Genomic DNA, 23,859 nt, shown 5'->3' on the forward strand with positions numbered 1-23,859 from the left:
TAATTTTGCGAGAGGAATCGATTTAGCGCAGTCCCAATACGCTGCGAGCAACGGATCAAAAGTTACAGGCGAAAAACTGCTTATTTTCGTCCTCATTTCTCTGCTGTTGGTCCTACGCTCTTTTTCGGGTGTTTTTTGAGTTCCTGGGGGTCGATTTACTCCGAAAAGGGTCATACAAATCGATTCCAAGACAAAAGATTTTTCGGCCAAAAAAAATCCAAGGCTAACCCCTTTGCATTTTTGGTAAAAATTTCGACGACTTTGAAAAGTGCTGCAGTTAATTCTTTCAGGCACTATTCCGACGTAATTTTGCGAGAGGAATCGATTAAGCGCAGTCCCAATACGCTGCGAGCAACGGATCAAAAGTTACAGCCGAAAAACTGCTTATTTTCGTCCTCATTTCTCTGCTGTTGGTCCTACGCTCTTTTTCGTGTGTTTTTTGAGTTCCTGGGGGTCGATTTACTCCGGAAAGGGTCATACAAATCGATTCCAAGACAAAAGATTTTTCGGCCAAAAAAAATCCAAGGCTAACCTCTTTGCATTTTTGGTAAAAATTTCGACGACTTTGAAAAGTGCTGCAATTAATTCTTTCAGGCACTATTCCGACGTAATTTTGCGAGAGGAATCGATTAAGCGCAGTCCCAATACGCTGCGAGCAACGGATCAAAAGTTACAGGCGAAAAACTGCTTATTTTCGTCCTCATTTCTCTGCTGTTGGTCCTACGCTCTTTTTCGTGTGTTTTTTGAGTTCCTGGGGGTCGATTTACTCCGGAAAGGGTCATACAAATCGATTCCAAGACAAAAGATTTTTCGGCCAAAAAAAATCCAAGGCTAACCCCTTTGCATTTTTGGTAAAAATTTCGACGACTTTGAAAAGTGCTGCAGTTAATTCTTTCAGGCACTATTCCGACGTAATTTTGCGAGAGGAATCGATTAAGCGCAGTCCCAATACGCTGCGAGCAACGGATCAAAAGTTACAGGCGAAAAACTGCTTATTTTCGTCCTCATTTCTCTGCTGTTGGTCCTACGCTCTTTTTCGTGTGTTTTTTGAGTTCCTGGGGGTCGATTTACTCCGGAAAGGGTCATACAAATCGATTCCAAGACAAAAGATTTTTCGGCCAAAAAAAATCCAAGGCTAACCTCTTTGCATTTTTGGTAAAAATTTCGACGACTTTGAAAAGTGCTGCAATTAATTCTTTCAGGCACTATTCCGACGTAATTTTGCGAGAGGAATCGATTAAGCGCAGTCCCAATACGCTGCGAGCAACGAATCAAAAGTTATAGGCGAAAAACTGCTTATTTTCGTCCTCATTTCTCTGCTGTTGGTCCTACGCTCTTTTTCGTGTGTTTTTTGAGTTCCTGGGGGTCGATTTACTCCGGAAAGGGTCATACGAATCGATTCCAAGACAAAAGATTTTTCGGCCAAAAAAAATCCAAGGCTAACCCCTTTGCATTTTTGGTAAAAATTTCGACGACTTTGAAAAGTGCTGCAATTAATTCTTTCAGGCACTATTCCGACGTAATTTTGCGAGAGGAATCGATTAAGCGCAGTCCCAATACGCTGCGAGCAACGGATCAAAAGTTACAGGCGAAAAACTGCTTATTTTCGTCCTCATTTCTCTGCTTTTGGTCCTACGCTCTTTTTCGTGTGTTTTTTGAGTTCCTGGGGGTCGATTTACCCCGGAAAGGGTCATACAAATCGATTCCAAGACAAAAGATTTTTCGGCCAAAAAAAATCCAAGGCTAACCCCTTTGCATTTTTGGTAAAAATTTCGACGACTTTGAAAAGTGCTGCAATTAATTCTTTCAGGCACTATTCCGACGTAATTTTGCGAGAGGAATCGATTAAGCGCAGTCCCAATACGCTGCGAGCAACGGATCAAAAGTTACAGGCGAAAAACTGCTTATTTTCGTCCTCATTTCTCTGCTGTTGGTCCTACGCTCTTTTTCGTGTGTTTTTTGAGTTCCTGGGAGTCGATTTACTCCGGAAAGGGTCATACGAATCGATTCCAAGACAAAAGATTTTTCGGCCAAAAAAAATCCAAGGCTAACCCCTTTGCATTTTTGGTAAAAATTTCGACGACTTTGAAAAGTGCTGCAATTAATTCTTTCAGGCACTATTCCGACGTAATTTTGCGAGAGGAATCGATTAAGCGCAGTCCCAATACGCTGCGAGAAACGGATCAAAAGTTACAGGCGAAAAACTGCTTATTTTCGTCCTCATTTCTCTGCTGTTGGTCCTACGCTCTTTTTCGTGTGTTTTTTGAGTTCCTGGGGGTCGATCTACTCCGGAAAGGGTCATACAAATCGATTCCAAGACAAAAGATTTTCCGGCCAAAAAAAATCCAAGGCTAACCCCTTTGCATTTTTGGTAAAAATTTCGACGACTTTGAAAAGTGCTGCAATTAATTCTTTCAGGCACTATTCCGACGTAATTTTGCGAGAGGAATCGATTAAGCGCAGTCCCAATACGCTGCGAGCAACGGATCAGAAGTTACAGGCGAAAAACTGCTTATTTTCGTCCTCATTTCTCTGCTGTTGGTCCTACGCTCTTTTTCGTGTGTTTTTTGAGTTCCTGGGGGTCGATTTACCCCGGAAAGGGTCATACAAATCGATTCCAAGACAAAAGATTTTCCGGCCAAAAAAAATCCAAGGCTAACCCCTTTGCATTTTTGGTAAAAATTTCGACGACTTTGAAAAGTGCTGCAATTAATTTTTTCAGGCACTATTCCGTCGTAATTTTGCGAGAGGAATCGATTAAGCGCAGTCCCAATACGCTGCGAGCAACGGATCAAAAGTTACAGGCGAAAAACTGCTTATTTTTGTCCTCATTTCTCTGCTGTTGGTCCTAGGCTCTTTTTCGTGTGTTTTTTGAGTTCCTGGGGGTCGATTTACTCCGGAAAGGGTCATACAAATCGATTCCAAGACAAAAGATTTTTTGGCCAAAAAAAATCCAAGGCTAACCCCTTTGCATTTTTGGTAAAAATTTCGACGACTTTGAAAAGTGCTGCAATTAATTCTTTCAGGCACTATTCCGACGTAATTTTGCGAGAGGAATCGATTAAGCGCAGTCCCAATACGCTGCGAGCAACGGATCAGAAGTTACAGGCGAAAAACTGCTTATTTTCGTCCTCATTTCTCTGCTGTTGGTCCTACGCTCTTTTTCGTGTGTTTTTTGAGTTCCTGAGGGTCGATTTACCCCGGAAAGGGTCATACAAATCGATTCCAAGACAAAAGATTTTCCGGCCAAAAAAAATCCAAGGCTAACCCCTTTGCATTTTTGGTAAAAATTTCGACGACTTTGAAAAGTGCTGCAATTAATTTTTTCAGGCACTATTCCGTCGTAATTTTGCGAGAGGAATCGATTAAGCGCAGTCCCAATACGCTGCGAGCAACGGATCAAAAGTTACAGGCGAAAAACTGCTTATTTTTGTCCTCATTTCTCTGCTGTTGGTCCTAGGCTCTTTTTCGTGTGTTTTTTGAGTTCCTGGGGGTCGATCTACTCCGGAAAGGGTCATACAAATCGATTCCAAGACAAAAGATTTTTCGGCCAAAAAAAATCCAAGGCTAACCCCTTTGCATTTTTGGTAAAAATTTCGACGACTTTGAAAAGTGCTGCAATTAATTCTTTCAGGCACTATTCCGACGTAATTTTGCGAGAGGAATCGATTAAGCGCAGTCCCAATACGCTGCGAGCAACGGATCAGAAGTTACAGGCGAAAAACTGCTTATTTTCGTCCTCATTTCTCTGCTGTTGGTCCTACGCTCTTTTTCGTGTGTTTTTTGAGTTCCTGGGGGTCGATTTACTCCGGAAAGGGTCATACAAATCGATTCCAAGACAAAAGATTTTTCGGCCAAAAAAAATCCAAGGCTAACCCCTTTGCATTTTTGGTAAAAATTTCGACGACTTTGAAAAGTGCTGCAATTAATTCTTTCAGGCACTATTCCGACGTAATTTTGCGAGAGGAATCGATTAAGCGCAGTCCCAATACGCTGCGAGAAACGGATCAAAAGTTACAGGCGAAAAACTGCTTATTTTCGTCCTCATTTCTCTGCTGTTGGTCCTACGCTCTTTTTCGTGTGTTTTTTGAGTTCCTTGGGCTCGATTTACTCCGGAAAGGGTCATACGAATCGATTCCAAGACAAAAGATTTTTCGGCCAAAAAAAATCCAAGGCTAACCCCTTTGCATTTTTGGTAAAAATTTCGACGACTTTGAAAAGTGCTGCAATTGATTCTTTCAGGCACTATTCCGACGTAATTTTGCGAGAGGAATCGATTAAGCGCAGTCCCAATACGCTGCGAGCAACGGATCAGAAGTTACAGGCGAAAAACTGCTTATTTTCGTCCTCATTTCTCTGCTGTTGGTCCTACGCTCTTTTTCGTGTGTTTTTTGAGTTCCTGGGGGTCGATTTACCCCGGAAAGGGTCATACAAATCGATTCCAAGACAAAAGATTTTTCGGCCGAAAAAAATCCAAGGCTAACCCCTTTGCATTTTTGGTAAAAATTTCGACGACTTTGAAAAGTGCTGCAATTAATTCTTTCAGGCACTATTCCGACGTAATTTTGCGAGAGGAATCGATTAAGCGCAGTCCCAATACGCTGCGAGCAACGGATCAAAAGTTACAGGCGAAAAACTGCTTATTTTCGTCCTCATTTCTCTGCTGTTGGTCCTACGCTCTGTTTCGTGTGTTTTTTGAGTTCCTGGGAGTCGATTTACTCCGGAAAGGGTCATACGAATCGATTCCAAGACAAAAGATTTTTCGGCCAAAAAAAATCCAAGGCTAACCCCTTTGCATTTTTGGTAAAAATTTCGACGACTTTGAAAAGTGCTGCAATTAATTCTTTCAGGCACTATTCCGACGTAATTTTGCGAGAGGAATCGATTAAGCGCAGTCCCAATACGCTGCGAGCAACGGATCAAAAGTTACAGGCGAAAAACTGCTTATTTTCGTCCTCATTTCTCTGCTGTTGGTCCCACGCTCTTTTTCGTGTGTTTTTTGAGTTCCTGGGAGTCGATTTACTCCGGAAAGGGTCATACGAATCGATTCCAAGACAAAAGATTTTTCGGCCAAAAAAAATCCAAGGCTAACCCCTTTGCATTTTTGGTAAAAATTTCGACGACTTTGAAAAGTGCTGCAATTAATTCTTTCAGGCACTATTCCGACGTAATTTTGCGAGAGGAATCGATTAAGCGCAGTCCCAATACGCTGCGAGCAACGGATCAAAAGTTACAGGCGAAAAACTGCTTATTTTTGTCCTTATTTCTCTGCTGTTGGTCCAAGGCTCTTTTTCGTGTGTTTTTTGAGTTCCTTGGGGTCGATTTACTCCGGAAAGGGTCATACAAATCGATTCCAAGACAAAAGATTTTTCGGCCAAAAAAAATCCAAGGCTAACCCCTTTGCATTTTTGGTAAAAATTTCGACGACTTTGAAAAGTGCTGCAATTAATTCTTTCAGGCACTATTCCGACGTAATTTTGCGAGAGGAATCGATTAAGCGCAGTCCCAATACGCTGCGAGCAACGGATCAAAAGTTACAGGCGAAAAACTGCTTATTTTCGTCCTCATTTCTCTGCTGTTGGTCCTACGCTCTTTTTCGTGTGTTTTTTGAGTTCCTGGGGGTCGATTTACCCCGGAAAGGGTCATACAAATCGATTCCAAGACAAAAGATTTTTCGGCCAAAAAAAATCCAAGGCTAACCCCTTTGCATTTTTGGTAAAAATTTCGACGACTTTGAAAAGTGCTGCAATTAATTCTTTCAGGCACTATTCCGACGTAATTTTGCGAGAGGAATCGATTAAGCGCAGTCCCAATACGCTGCGAGCAACGGATCAAAAGTTACAGGCGAAAAACTGCTTATTTTCGTCCTCATTTCTCTGCTGTTGGTCCTACGCTCTTTTTCGTGTGTTTTTTGAGTTCCTGGGGGTCGATTTACTCCGGAAAGGGTCATACAAATCGATTCCAAGATAAAAGATTTTTCGGCCAAAAAAAATCCAAGGCTAACCCCTTTGCATTTTTGGTAAAAATTTCGACGACTTTGAAAAGTGCTGCAATTAATTCTTTCAGGCACTATTCCGACGTAATTTTGCGAGAGGAATCGATTAAGCGCAGTCCCAATACGCTGCGAGCAACGGATCAAAAGTTACAGGCGAAAAACTGCTTATTTTCGTCCTCATTTCTCTGCTGTTGGTCCTACGCTCTTTTTCGTGTGTTTTTTGAGTTCCTGGGGGTCGATTTACTCCGGAAAGGGTCATACAAATCGATTCCAAGACGAAAGATTTTTCGGCCAAAAAAAATCCAAGGCTAACCCCTTTGCATTTTTGGTAAAAATTTCGACGACTTTGAAAAGTGCTGCAATTAATTCTTTCAGGCACTATTCCGACGTAATTTTGCGAGAGGAATCGATTAAGCGCAGTCCCAATACGCTGCGAGCAACGGATCAAAAGTTACAGGCGAAAAACTGCTTATTTTCCTCCTCATTTCTCTGCTGTTGGTCCTACGCTCTTTTTCGTGTGTTTTTTGAGTTCCTGGGGGTCGATTTACTCCGGAAAGGGTCATACAAATCGATTCCAAGACAAAAGATTTTTCGGCCAAAAAAAATCCAAGGCTAACCCCTTTGCATTTTTGGTAAAAGATTCGACGACTTTGAAAAGTGCTGCAATTAATTCTTTCAGGCACTATTTCGACGTAATTTTGCGAGAGGAATCGATTAAGCGCAGTCCCAATACGCTGCGAGCAACGGATCAAAAGTTACAGGCGAAAAACTGCTTATTTTTGTCCTCATTCCTCTGCTGTTGGTCCTACGCTCTTTTTCGTGTGTTTTTTGAGTTCCTGGGGGTCGATTTACTCCGGAAAGGGTCATACAAATCGATTCCAAGACGAAAGATTTTTCGGCCAAAAAAAATCCAAGGCTAACCCCTTTGCATTTTTGGTAAAAATTTCGACGACTTTGAAAAGTGCTGCAATTAATTCTTTCAGGCACTATTCCGACGTAATTTTGCGAGAGGAATCGATTAAGCGCAGTCCCAATACGCTGCGAGCAACGGATCAAAAGTTACAGGCGAAAAACTGCTTATTTTCGTCCTCATTTCTCTGCTGTTGGTCCTACGCTCTTTTTCGTGTGTTTTTTGAGTTCCTGGGGGTCGATTTACTCCGGAAAGGGTCATACAAATCGATTCCAAGACAAAAGATTTTTCGGCCAAAAAAAATCCAAGGCTAACCCCTTTGCATTTTTGGTAAAAATTTCGACGACTTTGAAAAGTGCTGCAATTGATTCTTTCAGGCACTATTCCGACGTAATTTTGCGAGAGGAATCGATTAAGCGCAGTCCCAATACGCTGCGAGCAACGGATCAAAAGTTACAGGCGAAAAACTGCTTATTTTCGTCCTCATTTCTCTGCTGTTGGTCCTACGCTCTTTTTCGTGTGTTTTTTGAGTTCCTGGGGGTCGATTTACTCCGGAAAGGGTCATACAAATCGATTCCAAGACGAAAGATTTTTCGGCCAAAAAAAATCCAAGGCTAACCCCTTTGCATTTTTGGTAAAAATTTCGACGACTTTGAAAAGTGCTGCAATTAATTCTTTCAGGCACTATTCCGACGTAATTTTGCGAGAGGAATCGATTAAGCGCAGTCCCAATACGCTGCGAGCAACGGATCAAAAGTTACAGGCGAAAAACTGCTTATTTTCCTCCTCATTTCTCTGCTGTTGGTCCTACGCTCTTTTTCGTGTGTTTTTTGAGTTCCTGGGGGTCGATTTACTCCGGAAAGGGTCATACAAATCGATTCCAAGACAAAAGATTTTTCGGCCAAAAAAAATCCAAGGCTAACCCCTTTGCATTTTTGGTAAAAGATTCGACGACTTTGAAAAGTGCTGCAATTAATTCTTTCAGGCACTATTTCGACGTAATTTTGCGAGAGGAATCGATTAAGCGCAGTCCCAATACGCTGCGAGCAACGGATCAAAAGTTACAGGCGAAAAACTGCTTATTTTTGTCCTCATTCCTCTGCTGTTGGTCCTACGCTCTTTTTCGTGTGTTTTTTGAGTTCCTGGGGGTCGATTTACTCCGGAAAGGGTCATACAAATCGATTCCAAGACGAAAGATTTTTCGGCCAAAAAAAATCCAAGGCTAACCCCTTTGCATTTTTGGTAAAAATTTCGACGACTTTGAAAAGTGCTGCAATTAATTCTTTCAGGCACTATTCCGACGTAATTTTGCGAGAGGAATCGATTAAGCGCAGTCCCAATACGCTGCGAGCAACGGATCAAAAGTTACAGGCGAAAAACTGCTTATTTTCGTCCTCATTTCTCTGCTGTTGGTCCTACGCTCTTTTTCGTGTGTTTTTTGAGTTCCTGGGGGTCGATTTACTCCGGAAAGGGTCATACAAATCGATTCCAAGACAAAAGATTTTTCGGCCAAAAAAAATCCAAGGCTAACCCCTTTGCATTTTTGGTAAAAATTTCGACGACTTTGAAAAGTGCTGCAATTGATTCTTTCAGGCACTATTCCGACGTAATTTTGCGAGAGGAATCGATTAAGCGCAGTCCCAATACGCTGCGAGCAACGGATCAAAAGTTACAGGCGAAAAACTGCTTATTTTCGTCCCCATTTCTCTGCTGTTGGTCCTACGCTCTTTTTCGTGTGTTTTTTGAGTTCCTGGGGGTCGATTTACTCCGGAAAGGGTCATACAAATCGATTCCAAGACGAAAGATTTTTCGGCCAAAAAAAATCCAAGGCTAACCCCTTTGCATTTTTGGTAAAAATTTCGACGACTTTGAAAAGTGCTGCAATTAATTCTTTCAGGCACTATTCCGACGTAATTTTGCGAGAGGAATCGATTAAGCGCAGTCCCAATACGCTGCGAGCAACGGATCAAAAGTTACAGGCGAAAAACTGCTTATTTTCCTCCTCATTTCTCTGCTGTTGGTCCTACGCTCTTTTTCGTGTGTTTTTTGAGTTCCTGGGGGTCGATTTACTCCGGAAAGGGTCATACAAATCGATTCCAAGACAAAAGATTTTTCGGCCAAAAAAAATCCAAGGCTAACCCCTTTGCATTTTTGGTAAAAGATTCGACGACTTTGAAAAGTGCTGCAATTAATTCTTTCAGGCACTATTTCGACGTAATTTTGCGAGAGGAATCGATTAAGCGCAGTCCCAATACGCTGCGAGCAACGGATCAAAAGTTACAGGCGAAAAACTGCTTATTTTCGTCCTCATTTCTCTGCTGTTGGTCCTACGCTCTTTTTCGTGTGTTTTTTGAGTTCCTGGGGGTCGATTTACTCCGGAAAGGGTCATACAAATCGATTCCAAGACGAAAGATTTTTCGGCCAAAAAAAATCCAAGGCTAACCCCTTTGCATTTTTGGTAAAAATTTCGACGACTTTGAAAAGTGCTGCAATTAATTCTTTCAGGCACTATTCCGACGTAATTTTGCGAGAGGAATCGATTAAGCGCAGTCCCAATACGCTGCGAGCAACGGATCAAAAGTTACAGGCGAAAAACTGCTTATTTTCGTCCTCATTTCTCTGCTGTTGGTCCTACGCTCTTTTTCGTGTGTTTTCTGAGTTCCTGGGGGTCGATTTACTCCGGAAAGGGTCATACAAATCGATTCCAAGACAAAAGATTTTTCGGCCAAAAAAAATCCAAGGCTAACCCCTTTGCATTTTTGGTAAAAGATTCGACGACTTTGAAAAGTGCTGCAATTAATTCTTTCAGGCACTATTTCGACGTAATTTTGCGAGAGGAATCGATTAAGCGCAGTCCCAATACGCTGCGAGCAACGGATCAAAAGTTACAGGCGAAAAACTGCTTATTTTTGTCCTCATTCCTCTGCTGTTGGTCCTACGCTCTTTTTCGTGTGTTTTTTGAGTTCCTGGGGGTCGATTTACTCCGGAAAGGGTCATACAAATCGATTCCAAGACGAAAGATTTTTCGGCCAAAAAAAATCCAAGGCTAACCTCTTTGCATTTTTGGTAAAAATTTCGACGACTTTGAAAAGTGCTGCAATTGATTCTTTCAGGCACTATTCCGACGTAATTTTGCGAGAGGAATCGATTAAGCGCAGTCCCAATACGCTGCGAGCAACGGATCAAAAGTTACAGGCGAAAAACTGCTTATTTTCGTCCTCATTTCTCTGCTGTTGGTCCTACGCTCTTTTTCGTGTGTTTTTTGAGTTCCTGGGGGTCGATTTACTCCGGAAAGGGTCATACAAATCGATTCCAAGACAAAAGATTTTTCGGCCAAAACAAATCCAAGGCTAACCCCTTTGCATTTTTGGTAAAAATTTCGACGACTTTGAAAAGTGCTGCAATTGATTCTTTCAGGCACTATTCCGACGTAATTTTGCGAGAGGAATCGATTAAGCGCAGTCCCAATACGCTGCGAGCAACGGATCAAAAGTTACAGGCGAAAAACTGCTTATTTTCGTCCTCATTTCTCTGCTGTTGGTCCTACGCTCTTTTTCGTGTGTTTTTTGAGTTCCTGGGGGTCGATTTACTCCGGAAAGGGTCATACAAATCGATTCCAAGACGAAAGATTTTTCGGCCAAAAAAAATCCAAGGCTAACCCCTTTGCATTTTTGGTAAAAATTTCGACGACTTTGAAAAGTGCTGCAATTGATTCTTTCAGGCACTATTCCGACGTAATTTTGCGAGAGGAATCGATTAAGCGCAGTCCCAATACGCTGCGAGCAACGGATCAAAAGTTACAGGCGAAAAACTGCTTATTTTCGTCCTCATTTCTCTGCTGTTGGTCCTACGCTCTTTTTCGTGTGTTTTTTGAGTTCCTGGGGGTCGATTTACTCCGGAAAGGGTCATACAAATCGATTCCAAGACAAAAGATTTTTCGGCCGAAAAAAATCCAAGGCTAACCCCTTTGCATTTTTGGTAAAAATTTCGACGACTCTGAAAAGTGCTGCAAATAATTCTTTCAGGCACTATTCCGACGTAATTTTGCGAGAGGAATCGATTAAGCGCAGTCCCAATACGCTGCGAGCAACGGATCAAAAGTTACAGGCGAAAAACTGCTTATTTTCGTCCTCATTTCTCTGCTGTTGGTCCTACGCTCTTTTTCGTGTGTTTTCTGAGTTCCTGGGGGTCGATTTACTCCGGAAAGGGTCATACAAATCGATTCCAAGACAAAAGATTTCTCGGCCAAAAAAAATCCAAGGCTAACCCCTTTGCATTTTTGGTAAAAATTTCGACGACTTTGAAAAGTGCTGCAATTGATTCTTTCAGGCACTATTCCGACGTAATTTTGCGAGAGGAATCGATTAAGCGCAGTCCCAATACGCTGCGAGCAACGGATCAAAAGTTACAGGCGAAAAACTGCTTATTTTCGTCCTTATTTCTCTGCCGTTGGTCCTACGCTCTTTTTCGTGTGTTTTTTGAGTTCCTGGGGGTCGATTTACTCCGGAAAGGGTCATACAAATCGATTCCAAGACAAAAGATTTTTCGGCCAAAAAAAATCCAAGGCTAACCCCTTTGCATTTTTGGTAAAAATTTCGACGACTTTGAAAAGTGCTGCAATTGATTCTTTCAGGCACTATTCCGACGTAATTTTGCGAGAGGAATCGATTAAGCGCAGTCCCAATACGCTGCGAGCAACGGATCAAAAGTTACAGGCGAAAAACTGCTTATTTTCGTCCTCATTTCTCTGCTGTTGGTCCTACGCTCTTTTTCGTGTGTTTTTTGAGTTCCTGGGGGTCGATTTACTCCGGAAAGGGTCATACAAATCGATTCCAAGACGAAAGATTTTTCGGCCAAAAAAAATCCAAGGCTAACCCCTTTGCATTTTTGGTAAAAATTTCGACGACTTTGAAAAGTGCTGCAATTAATTCTTTCAGGCACTATTCCGACGTAATTTTGCGAGAGGAATCGATTAAGCGCAGTCCCAATACGCTGCGAGCAACGGATCAAAAGTTACAGGCGAAAAACTGCTTATTTTCGTCCTCATTTCTCTGCTGTTGGTCCTACGCTCTTTTTCGTGTGTTTTCTGAGTTCCTGGGGGTCGATTTACTCCGGAAAGGGTCATACAAATCGATTCCAAGACAAAAGATTTTTCGGCCAAAAAAAATCCAAGGCTAACCCCTTTGCATTTTTGGTAAAAGATTCGACGACTTTGAAAAGTGCTGCAATTAATTCTTTCAGGCACTATTTCGACGTAATTTTGCGAGAGGAATCGATTAAGCGCAGTCCCAATACGCTGCGAGCAACGGATCAAAAGTTACAGGCGAAAAACTGCTTATTTTTGTCCTCATTCCTCTGCTGTTGGTCCTACGCTCTTTTTCGTGTGTTTTTTGAGTTCCTGGGGGTCGATTTACTCCGGAAAGGGTCATACAAATCGATTCCAAGACGAAAGATTTTTCGGCCAAAAAAAATCCAAGGCTAACCTCTTTGCATTTTTGGTAAAAATTTCGACGACTTTGAAAAGTGCTGCAATTGATTCTTTCAGGCACTATTCCGACGTAATTTTGCGAGAGGAATCGATTAAGCGCAGTCCCAATACGCTGCGAGCAACGGATCAAAAGTTACAGGCGAAAAACTGCTTATTTTCGTCCTCATTTCTCTGCTGTTGGTCCTACGCTCTTTTTCGTGTGTTTTTTGAGTTCCTGGGGGTCGATTTACTCCGGAAAGGGTCATACAAATCGATTCCAAGACGAAAGATTTTTCGGCCAAAAAAAATCCAAGGCTAACCCCTTTGCATTTTTGGTAAAAATTTCGACGACTTTGAAAAGTGCTGCAATTGATTCTTTCAGGCACTATTCCGACGTAATTTTGCGAGAGGAATCGATTAAGCGCAGTCCCAATACGCTGCGAGCAACGGATCAAAAGTTACAGGCGAAAAACTGCTTATTTTCGTCCTCATTTCTCTGCTGTTGGTCCTACGCTCTTTTTCGTGTGTTTTTTGAGTTCCTGGGGGTCGATTTACTCCGGAAAGGGTCATACAAATCGATTCCAAGACAAAAGATTTTTCGGCCGAAAAAAATCCAAGGCTAACCCCTTTGCATTTTTGGTAAAAATTTCGACGACTTTGAAAAGTGCTGCAATTAATTCTTTCAGGCACTATTCCGACGTAATTTTGCGAGAGGAATCGATTAAGCGCAGTCCCAATACGCTGCGAGCAACGGATCAAAAGTTACAGGCGAAAAACTGCTTATTTTCGTCCTCATTTCTCTGCTGTTGGTCCTACGCTCTTTTTCGTGTGTTTTTTGAGTTCCTGGGGGTCGATTTACTCCGGAAAGGGTCATACAAATCGATTCCAAGACAAAAGATTTTTCGGCCGAAAAAAATCCAAGGCTAACCCCTTTGCATTTTTGGTAAAAATTTCGACGACTTTGAAAAGTGCTGCAATTAATTCTTTCAGGCACTATTCCGACGTAATTTTGCGAGAGGAATCGATTAAGCGCAGTCCCAATACGCTGCGAGCAACGGATCAAAAGTTACAGGCGAAAAACTGCTTATTTTCGTCCTCATTTCTCTGCTGTTGGTCCTACGCTCTTTTTCGTGTGTTTTTTGAGTTCCTGGGGGTCGATTTACTCCGGAAAGGGTCATACAAATCGATTCCAAGACAAAAGATTTTTCGGCCAAAAAAAATCCAAGGCTAACCCCTTTGCATTTTTGGTAAAAATTTCGACGACTTTGAAAAGTGCTGCAATTAATTCTTTCAGGCACTATTCCGACGTAATTTTGCGAGAGGAATCGATTAAGCGCAGTCCCAATACGCTGCGAGCAACGGATCAAAAGTAACAGGCGAAAAACTGCTTATTTTCGTCCTCATTTCTCTGCTGTTGGTCCTACGTTCTTTTTCGTGTGTTTTTTGAGTTCCTGGGGGTCGATTTACTCCGGAAAGGGTCATACAAATCGATTCCAAGACAAAAGATTTTTCGGCCAAAAAAAATCCAAGGCTAACCCCTTTGCATTTTTGGTAAAAATTTCGACGACTTTGAAAAGTGCTGCAATTAATTCTTTCAGGCACTATTCCGACGTAATTTTGCGAGAGGAATCGATTAAGCGCAGTCCCAATACGCTGCGAGCAACGGATCAAAAGTTACAGGCGAAAAACTGCTTATTTTCGTCCTCATTTCTCTGCTGTTGGTCCTACGCTCTTTTTCGTGTGTTTCTTGAGTTCCTGGGGGTCGATTTCCTCCGGAAAGGGTCATACAAATCGATTCCAAGACAAAAGATTTTTCGGCCAAAAAAAATCCAAGGCTAACCCCTTTGCATTTTTGGTAAAAATTTCGACGACTTTGAAAAGTGCTGCAATTAATTCTTTCAGGCACTATTCCGACGTAATTTTGCGAGAGGAATCGATTAAGCGCAGTCCCAATACGCTGCGAGCAACGGATCAAAAGTTACAGGCGAAAAACTGCTTATTTTCGTCCTCATTTCTCTGCTGTTGGTCCTACGCTCTTTTTCGTGTGTTTTTTGAGTTCCTGGGGGTCGATTTACTCCGGAAAGGGTCATACAAATCGATTCCAAGACAAAAGATTTTTCGGCCAAAAAAAATCCAAGGCTAACCCCTTTGCATTTTTGGTAAAAATTTCGACGACTTTGAAAAGTGCTGCAATTAATTCTTTCAGGCACTATTCCGACGTAATTTTGCGAGAGGAATCGATTAAGCGCAGTCCCAATACGCTGCGAGCAACGGATCAAAAGTAACAGGCGAAAAACTGCTTATTTTCGTCCTCATTTCTCTGCTGTTGGTCCTACGCTCTTTTTCGTGTGTTTTTTGAGTTCCTGGGGGTCGATTTACTCCGGAAAGGGTCATACAAATCGATTCCAAGACAAAAGATTTTTCGGCCAAAAAAAATCCAAGGCTAACCCCTTTGCATTTTTGGTAAAAATTTCGACGACTTTGAAAAGTGCTGCAATTAATTCTTTCAGGCACTATTCCGACGTAATTTTGCGAGAGGAATCGATTAAGCGCAGTCCCAATACGCTGCGAGCAACGGATCAAAAGTTACAGGCGAAAAACTGCTTATTTTTGTCCTCATTACTCTGCTGTTGGTCCTACGCTCTTTTTCGTGTGTTTTTTGAGTTCCTGGGGGTCGATTTACTCCGGAAAGGGTCATACAAATCGATTCCAAGACAAAAGATTTTTCGGCCAAAAAAAATCCAAGGCTAACCCCTTTGCATTTTTGGTAAAAATTTCGACGACTTTGAAAAGTGCTGCAATTAATTCTTTCAGGCACTATTCCGACGTAATTTTGCGAGAGGAATCGATTAAGCGCAGTCCCAATACGCTGCGAGCAACGGATCAAAAGTTACAGGCGAAAAACTGCTTATTTTCGTCCTCATTTCTCTGCTGTTGGTCCTACGCTCTTTTTCGTGTGTTTTTTGAGTTCCTGGGGGTCGATTTACCCCGGAAAGGGTCATACAAATCGATTCCAAGACAAAAGATTTTTCGGCCAAAAAAAATCCAAGGCTAACCCCTTTGCATTTTTGGTAAAAATTTCGACGACTTTGAAAAGTGCTGCAATTAATTCTTTCAGGCACTATTCCGACGTAATTTTGCGAGAGGAATCGATTAAGCGCAGTCCCAACACGCTGCGAGCAACGGATCAAAAGTAACAGGCGAAAAACTGCTTATTTTCGTCCTCATTTCTCTGCTGTTGGTCCTACGCTCTTTTTCGTGTGTTTTTTGAGTTCCTGGGGGTCGATTTCCTCCGGAAAGGGTCATACAAATCGATTCCAAGACAAAAGATTTTTCGGCCAAAAAAAATCCAAGGCTAACCCCTTTGCATTTTTGGTAAAAATTTCGACGACTTTGAAAAGTGCTGCAATTAATTCTTTCAGGCACTATTCCGACGTAATTTTGCGAGAGGAATCGATTAAGCGCAGTCCCAATACGCTGCGAGCAACGGATCAAAAGTTACAGGCGAAAAACTGCTTATTTTTGTCCTCATTTCTCTGCTGTTGGTCCTACGCTCTTTTTCGTGTGTTTTTTGAGTTCCTGGGGGTCGATTTACTCCGGAAAGGGTCATACAAATCGATTCCAAGACAAAAGATTTTTCGGCCAAAAAAAATCCAAGGCTAACCCCTTTGCATTTTTGGTAAAAATTTCGACGACTTTGAAAAGTGCTGCAATTAATTCTTTCAGGCACTATTCCGACGTAATTTCGCGAGAGGAATCGATTAAGCGCAGTCCCAATACGCTGCGAGCAACGGATCAAAAGTTACAGGCGAAAAACTGCTTATTTTCGTCCTCATTTCTCTGCTGTTGGTCCTACGCTCTTTTTCGTGTGTTTTTTGAGTTCCTGGGGGTCGATTTACTCCGGAAAGGGTCATACAAATCGATTCCAAGACAAAAGATTTTTCGGCCAAAAAAAATCCAAGGCTAACCCCTTTGCATTTTTGGTAAAAATTTCGACGACTTTGAAAAGTGCTGCAATTAATTCTTTCAGGCACTATTCCGACGTAATTTTGCGAGAGGAATCGATTAAGCGCAGTCCCAATACGCTGCGAGCAACGGATCAAAAGTTACAGGCGAAAAACTGCTTATTTTCGTCCTCATTTCTCTGCTGTTGGTCCTACGCTCTTTTTCGTGTGTTTTTTGAGTTCCTGGGGGTCGATTTACCCCGGAAAGGGTCATACAAATCGATTCCAAGACAAAAGATTTTTCGGCCAAAAAAAATCCAAGGCTAACCCCTTTGCATTTTTGGTAAAAATTTCGACGACTTTGAAAAGTGCTGCAATTAATTCTTTCAGGCACTATTCCGACGTAATTTTGCGAGAGGAATCGATTAAGCGCAGTCCCAACACGCTGCGAGCAACGGATCAAAAGTAACAGGCGAAAAACTGCTTATTTTCGTCCTCATTTCTCTGCTGTTGGTCCTACGCTCTTTTTCGTGTGTTTTTTGAGTTCCTGGGGGTCGATTTCCTCCGGAAAGGGTCATACAAATCGATTCCAAGACAAAAGATTTTTCGGCCAAAAAAAATCCAAGGCTAACCCCTTTGCATTTTTGGTAAAAATTTCGACGACTTTGAAAAGTGCTGCAATTAATTCTTTCAGGCACTATTCCGACGTAATTTTGCGAGAGGAATCGATTAAGCGCAGTCCCAATACGCTGCGAGCAACGGATCAAAAGTTACAGGCGAAAAACTGCTTATTTTCGTCCTCATTTCTCTGCTGTTGGTCCTACGCTTTTTTTCGTGTGTTTTTTGAGTTCCTGGGGGTCGATTTACTCCGGAAAGGGTCATACAAATCGATTCCAAGACAAAAGATTTTTCGGCCAAAAAAAATCCAAGGCTAACCCCTTTGCATTTTTGGTAAAAATTTCGACGACTTTGAAAAGTGCTGCAATTAATTCTTTCAGGCACTATTCCGACGTAATTTTGCGAGAGGAATCGATTAAGCGCAGTCCCAATACGCTGCGAGCAACGGATCAAAAGTTACAGGCGAAAAACTGCTTATTTTCGTCCTCATTTCTCTGCTGTTGGTCCTACGCTCTTTTTCGTGTGTTTTTTGAGTTCCTGGGGGTCGATTTACTCCGGAAAGGGTCATACAAATCGATTCCAAGACAAAAGATTTTTCGGCCAAAAAAAATCCAAGGCTAACCCCTTTGCATTTTTGGTAAAAATTTCGACGACTTTGAAAAGTGCTGCAATTAATTCTTTCAGGCACTATTCCGACGTAATTTTGCGAGAGGAATCGATTAAGCGCAGTCCCAATACGCTGCGAGCAACGGATCAAAAGTTACAGGCGAAAAACTGCTTATTTTCGTCCTCATTTCTCTGCTGTTGGTCCTACGCTCTTTTTCGTGTGTTTTTTGAGTTCCTGGGGGTCGATTTACTCCGGAAAGGGTCATACAAATCGATTCCAAGACAAAAGATTTTTCGGCCAAAAAAAATCCAAGGCTAACCCCTTTGCATTTTTGGTAAAAATTTCGACGACTTTGAAAAGTGCTGCAATTAATTCTTTCAGGCACTATTCCGACGTAATTTTGCGAGAGGAATCGATTAAGCGCAGTCCCAATACGCTGCGAGCAACGGATCAAAAGTTACAGGCGAAAAACTGCTTATTTTCGTCCTCATTTCTCTGCTGTTGGTCCTACGCTCTTTTTCGTGTGTTTTTTGAGTTCCTGGGGGTCGATTTACTCCGGAAAGGGTCATACAAATCGATTCCAAGACAAAAGATTTTTCGGCCAAAAAAAATCCAAGGCTAACCCCTTTGCATTTTTGGTAAAAATTTCGACGACTTTGAAAAGTGCTGCAATTAATTCTTTCAGGCACTATTCCGACGTAATTTTGCGAGAGGAATCGATTAAGCGCAGTCCCAATACGCGGCGAGCAACGGATCAAAAGTTACAGGCGAAAAACTGCTTATTTTCGTCCTCATTTCTCTGCTGTTGGTCCTACGCTCTTTTTCGTGTGTTTTTTGAGTTCCTGGGGGTCGATTTACCCCGGAAAGGGTCATACAAATCGATTCCAAGACTAAAAAATTTTTCGGCCAAAAAAAATCCAAGGCTAACCCCTTTGCATTTCTGGTAAAAATTTCGACGACTTTGAAAAGTGCTGCAATTAATTCTTTCAGGCACTATTCCGATGTAATTTTGCGAGAGGATTCGATTAAGCGCAGTCCCAATACGCTGCGAGCATCGGATCAAAAGTTACAGGCGAAAAACTGCTTATTTTCGTCCTCATTTCTCTGCTGTTGGTCCTACGCTCTTTTACGTGTGTTTTTTGAGTTCCCGGGGGTCGATTTACTCCGGAAAGGGTCATACAAATCGATTCCAAGACAAAAGATTTTTCGGCCAAAAAAAATCCAAGGCTAACCCCTTTGCATTTTTGGTAAAAATTTCGACGACTTTGAAAAGTGCTGCAATTAATTCTTTCAGGCACTATTCCGACGTAATTTTGCGAGAGGAATCGATTAAGCGCAGTCCCAATACGCTGCGAGCAACGGATCAAAAGTTACAGGCGAAAAACTGCTTATTTTCGTCCTCATTCCTCTGCTGTTGGTCCTACGCTCTTTTTCGTGTGTTTTCTGAGTTCCTGGGGGTCGATTCACTCCGGAAAGGGTCATACAACTCGATTCCAAGACAAAAGATTTTTCGGCCAAAAAAAATCCAAGGCTAACCCCTTTGCATTTTTGGTAAAAATTTCGACGACTTTGAAAAGTGCTGCAATTAATTCTTTCAGGCACTATTTCGACGTAATTTTGCGAGAGGAATCGATTAAGCGCAGTCCCAATACGCTGCGAGCAACGGATCAAAAGTTACAGGCGAAAAACTGCTTATTTTCGTCCTTATTTCTCTGCCGTTGGTCCTACGCTCTTTTTCATGTGTTTTCGAGTTTCTGGGGGTCGATTTACTCCGGTAAGGTTCATACAACCCGATTTCGAACCAAGAGATTTTACCGCCAACAAAAAGTCAGCCTAACTCCCATGGAGTTTCGCTGAAATTTCCGACGAATCTTCCTTCCTTTCGCTGCGTTGCTAAGTTCATGAACGTGTCATTACCAAGAAGAACGTCGTGCAAATCGATTTTGATAGAAAAATTTTTTGACCCAAATAAAATTAAGGCTACCCCTTTTTGATTTCCGTCGAGAGTTTCAACCTCTGGAAAAATGCTGAAATCCATTTTTTGACGCACCTCATCCACTTACTTTTGCGAGAGGAATCGATCGCTCAGTCTAGACTCGCTGCGAACTACAGATCGAACGGCATGGCCGAAAAACATGAAATTCGCACCAATTTGTTGGAGAGATGGGAAAGGTAAGTAATGAATTCACAGGAAGATAGGAAGTTTCGTTTCAGTTCAGTTCCAGTATATTTGTTACTATTATATCAGGTTGATAGTACAGTACATATTACCTTAAGCAGCATATGAAAAGTAGTATGTGAGATAGTAATTGATGAAGTTTGTGATATGTATACTATTGTATTATTACATGAAACACGAATTAGAATAATCGACTAAACAACTCTCCGTTTGTTTTCTTCATATTTCCTCAAAGGTCGGTCCGTCGCTAGCATCATGTCTTTTCAGCTTTGTTCAGGGTTTGATTTGTCAAGAAAGAGTAATACAAATCGATTCTGCGACATAAGATTTTTATAAAAAAAAAACGGTATTCTAAACCTTTTAAATTGTTGTCGAAAATTTCAACCATTTGAAAAATGCTGGGATTGATTCTTTGACGTTTCAAGTAGCTTATTTGTTTCAGAAATATCATGCCGATTATTCACAATCAATGCTATTTTCATTCGATATATCGATTCTCACTCTCAGAGAAACAAATATTATTAATCAATCTTCATAATCGATTCCTTGATTTCCCCCCATCACTAGTGAAAAGTGTTAAAAACTGGTAAATCGTTGCTGGTATAGCTTCGCTTGTAACTTCAGGGCAGTCGAGGGTTGAATATAACGGCTGCGCCGTCTGGTGAGCGCCGCCTGAACTTCGCCGCGTTTCATTTTCCACTCGCCATACGGTGCAGGGTTGAATCGACGAACGTACGACGCAGTTTACGACCGACGTTCAGAGAACGCGGTTGCCGTTCCGGGGCTTGTTCTACGTCTTCTCACTCCCTCCCTCTCGTGGATTTGTACGTACTTTCAAAGTGAGGTGCGCGGATGATAGTGCTGATCGGCGGTCTCGCGGTGAAACTCGATTCGAAATTGGTTGCAAAAATAATAACAAGAGAGAAAAGTAGGAAGGAGAGTGAACACAGACTCGAACGACTGAAACAAATGAATAAATGAGTCGGTCTTATGTTATTATCGATCTGAAACATCCGAAAATCGGAGCAAAGTAAGGGGTAAAGCGCGCGGATAAAACGAGAGGACAATTGAAAAATACATTATGTGAATCGGTGCGAGAGTCTCGGCTGATCTCTGTGATGTTCGTTTGTCATTTTCAATTGTTGAATTCGACCCCCGCCGACGGAAGGAGGCACCCAAGTTTACTTCGCACCATGGATCTACAACGAAAACAACAACAAAAACAACATCGGAAGCACCGACGCGACCTCGGTGTCGTTTTCGCTCTCGCAGTTTCTTTGGCGATTATTGCAAGCGGCGTCGAAGCAGCGAACGGTAAGTCAAAAATTGAGATTTATAGCGATCTGAACACTGCGACATATCGTCTTTTGTTTAATAACGGTCAACTGATTGATCCGCATTTGTTTTTTCAACGTACGTGTTTGAATAACGTAACGAAACATCGGGGAGAAAATCAGTATTTTTTTATTTTTACGACAACTGATGAACGAATATATGTACTAATATTTCAAAATATGATTATATGTGTTTTCTTTAAATTACGATTCACTGAATTACAGCTAATTCCAAAACAGCGAAATACTTAACTGTTTTTCTTCAGTATGGCTTCGTTACTACGATAACGCTGCTAACTTCAGCATGATTGCAAATACGTTGTACAATTTTTTTCTTCTCTGGTTACTATTTTCACTTATCAATCATCCCACGAAAAACACGACGAAAAATATTTTACGCTAAACAATATTTGACAATAAGTAGAGGAATCAGGGCGTAAAATCTAATTTACGATCGAAAGAAGAAGGGAATAAATCGGTAGCGTCGGCGGCGGCAACGAGATGACACGTTTTCGGTCGCTGAATGAAAGGGGAAATGATCGCGTTTCCCTTGGATTTCAATTCCATCCTAGGTTATCTCATCTAATTGCCAATTATTATACAATATGCAGGATTGATTGTCGATGTTGTCGATGTTGTTGTTGTTGTTTTCGTTATCCTCGTGCACTTGTCATTGCCGTCGGTATCTGCTGCTGCTGCTGTTGCGTCTGCCACTTCACATTTACCCACACATCCTATAGGCAATCCCGATAATTGACTGCATATTCGCTGTTCCGCGTTTCGAATCAACGCGGATATACGTATAACAGTTATATCTATACACAGTATGTCTGTACATACGTATTATATACTGCAATAAATTACAGGGTGGATGAAGTGAAGCGAAACGAACCGTCGCAATAATTGAATCCCCCCCCAACGCACACACTCTGTAATTTGAACTATAAAAACTTGATCATTTTTGTTTCTACTGCTTAGTAATTTTTTTTTTTTTTTTTTTTTTTTCCCCTATCACCATTTCATTCGTTTCTCTTTACTTTACGCGATTAAAGACGAGCTTATTACTTTTATACAATATAATGGAAGCGAGTTTATCGGTACATATAAAACGAGTCATGCAACGTTGAATTCACGTTACTAACTTTACCGAGCATCAATCTACACCGAGGCTAGGACTGCAAGGAGACAGAGAAGGGTACATCGAAGATCTACAGCCGAATCGGAAGACTGATGTTCCCGACGGCAAACGCTGAGGGTGATCCTGATTGGCCGGAACCTGCTGCGGCTACTACACGAACGATAAAGAAAGAAGAAGAAGAAGAAGAACAAGAAGAAGAAGAAGTAGTTGAACGGTGAATGAAACTGACATTGACATCGCGAAATTACCGCAGTTTTTGTATCACAGGTATAATAAAGTATATAAAAAAAATCCGACTGACGTCTCTCCAAGATGACAATCCTGGGGGGGGGGGGGGGGGGGGGGGGACGATGCAGATGGTGGAGCTTCCGGCCTACGACGCTACGGTTGCATCGGAGGGAGGGAAGACGCAGCAGAGCGAATCGTCATCGAGGATGTTCGTCGTCGTCGCCTCTTGACGAGCCGGGATCATCCCAAGAGCTGCCCTTACCGATAGAAAGATTGTACATATATGTATGTGTGTACTACGTACGTATAGCAAAGTACACAAGTCAGTCGTTTTTTTTTTTTTTTATACAACCTGTGATACAAACGCTGCGGGGACATCATTCAGCTTGTTGTCGGGATTTCTCATCGAGTGTATCTCGTCTCTACTTACTTGAGTTTTGTTTTTTCTATTCTTTCCTTTTACCGATAAACTCGCTATCGCGAAACTTTTCTAGAAATGTCGATCGATTTTTTTTTTTTTTTTTTTTTTTTTTTTTCTTTTATCCCGGAATCAATTTCAAACGTTATTCAATCGAATTGAATTAAACTTTCATATAGATACAATATTGTTATATACTTTGTCATCTTTTTTTTTTTGTTTTTCTTCTTATTAATATAATTGTTTCTATGGTTTCTGTGTTAAAAAAAAAATCACAATCGTTGACAAATTGAAGATCTTTTCTGTCGCAGAGTGCAAAAGAAAAGTTGAAAAAAAAAAAAGTCATCTTCAGATTATAATATATATTTCAAGTTTTAACTATAAACCGGTATATTCACAAGCTTCTTTTAATACCCACACACAACCTTTAGCTTTTCCAATTTTATGCTTGCGGAAATAAGACTGATTTTCTCATAGTTCATAGTTCTATATACATTTATTTATATATATATATATATATATATATATATATATATATATATATATAATCATTCCGCGACCCCGAGACGCTTATACGCTCGCTTTTAGCAGCCTGCGAGAACTTATTGTACAGCTTTAAAGCTTTCTACCTTCTTACCACCACCATTTTGTCCGCCAAATACATGTAACAAGTTATATTATAAGTATATATACATATACATGTCACGTATCTAGGATATATAATATCCTACATGTATATTATATTCCAATGTTGGTTGGTTTGCGGGCGGCGGGGGGGGGGGGGGGGGGGGGCAAGCGACTCGATTTGTCGCGTTTCATATTTACATGTGGATATATACGTGAATTATACGTATACTGTAAATGTATCCTGTACATTATATGAAGAAATATATGTATAGGTTCTCTTCGCATCGATTTTCAACAAGCTCAAACGACGCTCGGCTTATCGCGTCGCTTAATCTTGCAACGTTAGCTTCAACGTGCATATGTAGAGGGCAATATTATATTATATTATATATGT

General features: G+C 41.4%; 1 protein-coding gene across 1 annotated transcript in view; it reads left to right on the forward strand.

Annotated features, from left to right (window-relative positions):
* The first annotated feature begins 20,913 nt into the window (after positions 1-20,913).
* Positions 20,914-23,859, forward strand: part of LOC124410529 — a 71,279-nt gene continuing 68,333 nt past the window's right edge. The window contains exon 1 of the mRNA XM_046888980.1: positions 20,914-21,034. Coding sequence (XP_046744936.1) covers positions 20,914-21,034 — 121 coding nt within the window. The remainder of the gene's footprint in view (positions 21,035-23,859) is intronic.

Source organism: Diprion similis, chromosome 9 (genome assembly GCF_021155765.1).
Source record: "Diprion similis isolate iyDipSimi1 chromosome 9, iyDipSimi1.1, whole genome shotgun sequence".
Classification (NCBI taxonomy): Eukaryota; Metazoa; Arthropoda; class Insecta; order Hymenoptera; family Diprionidae; genus Diprion; species Diprion similis.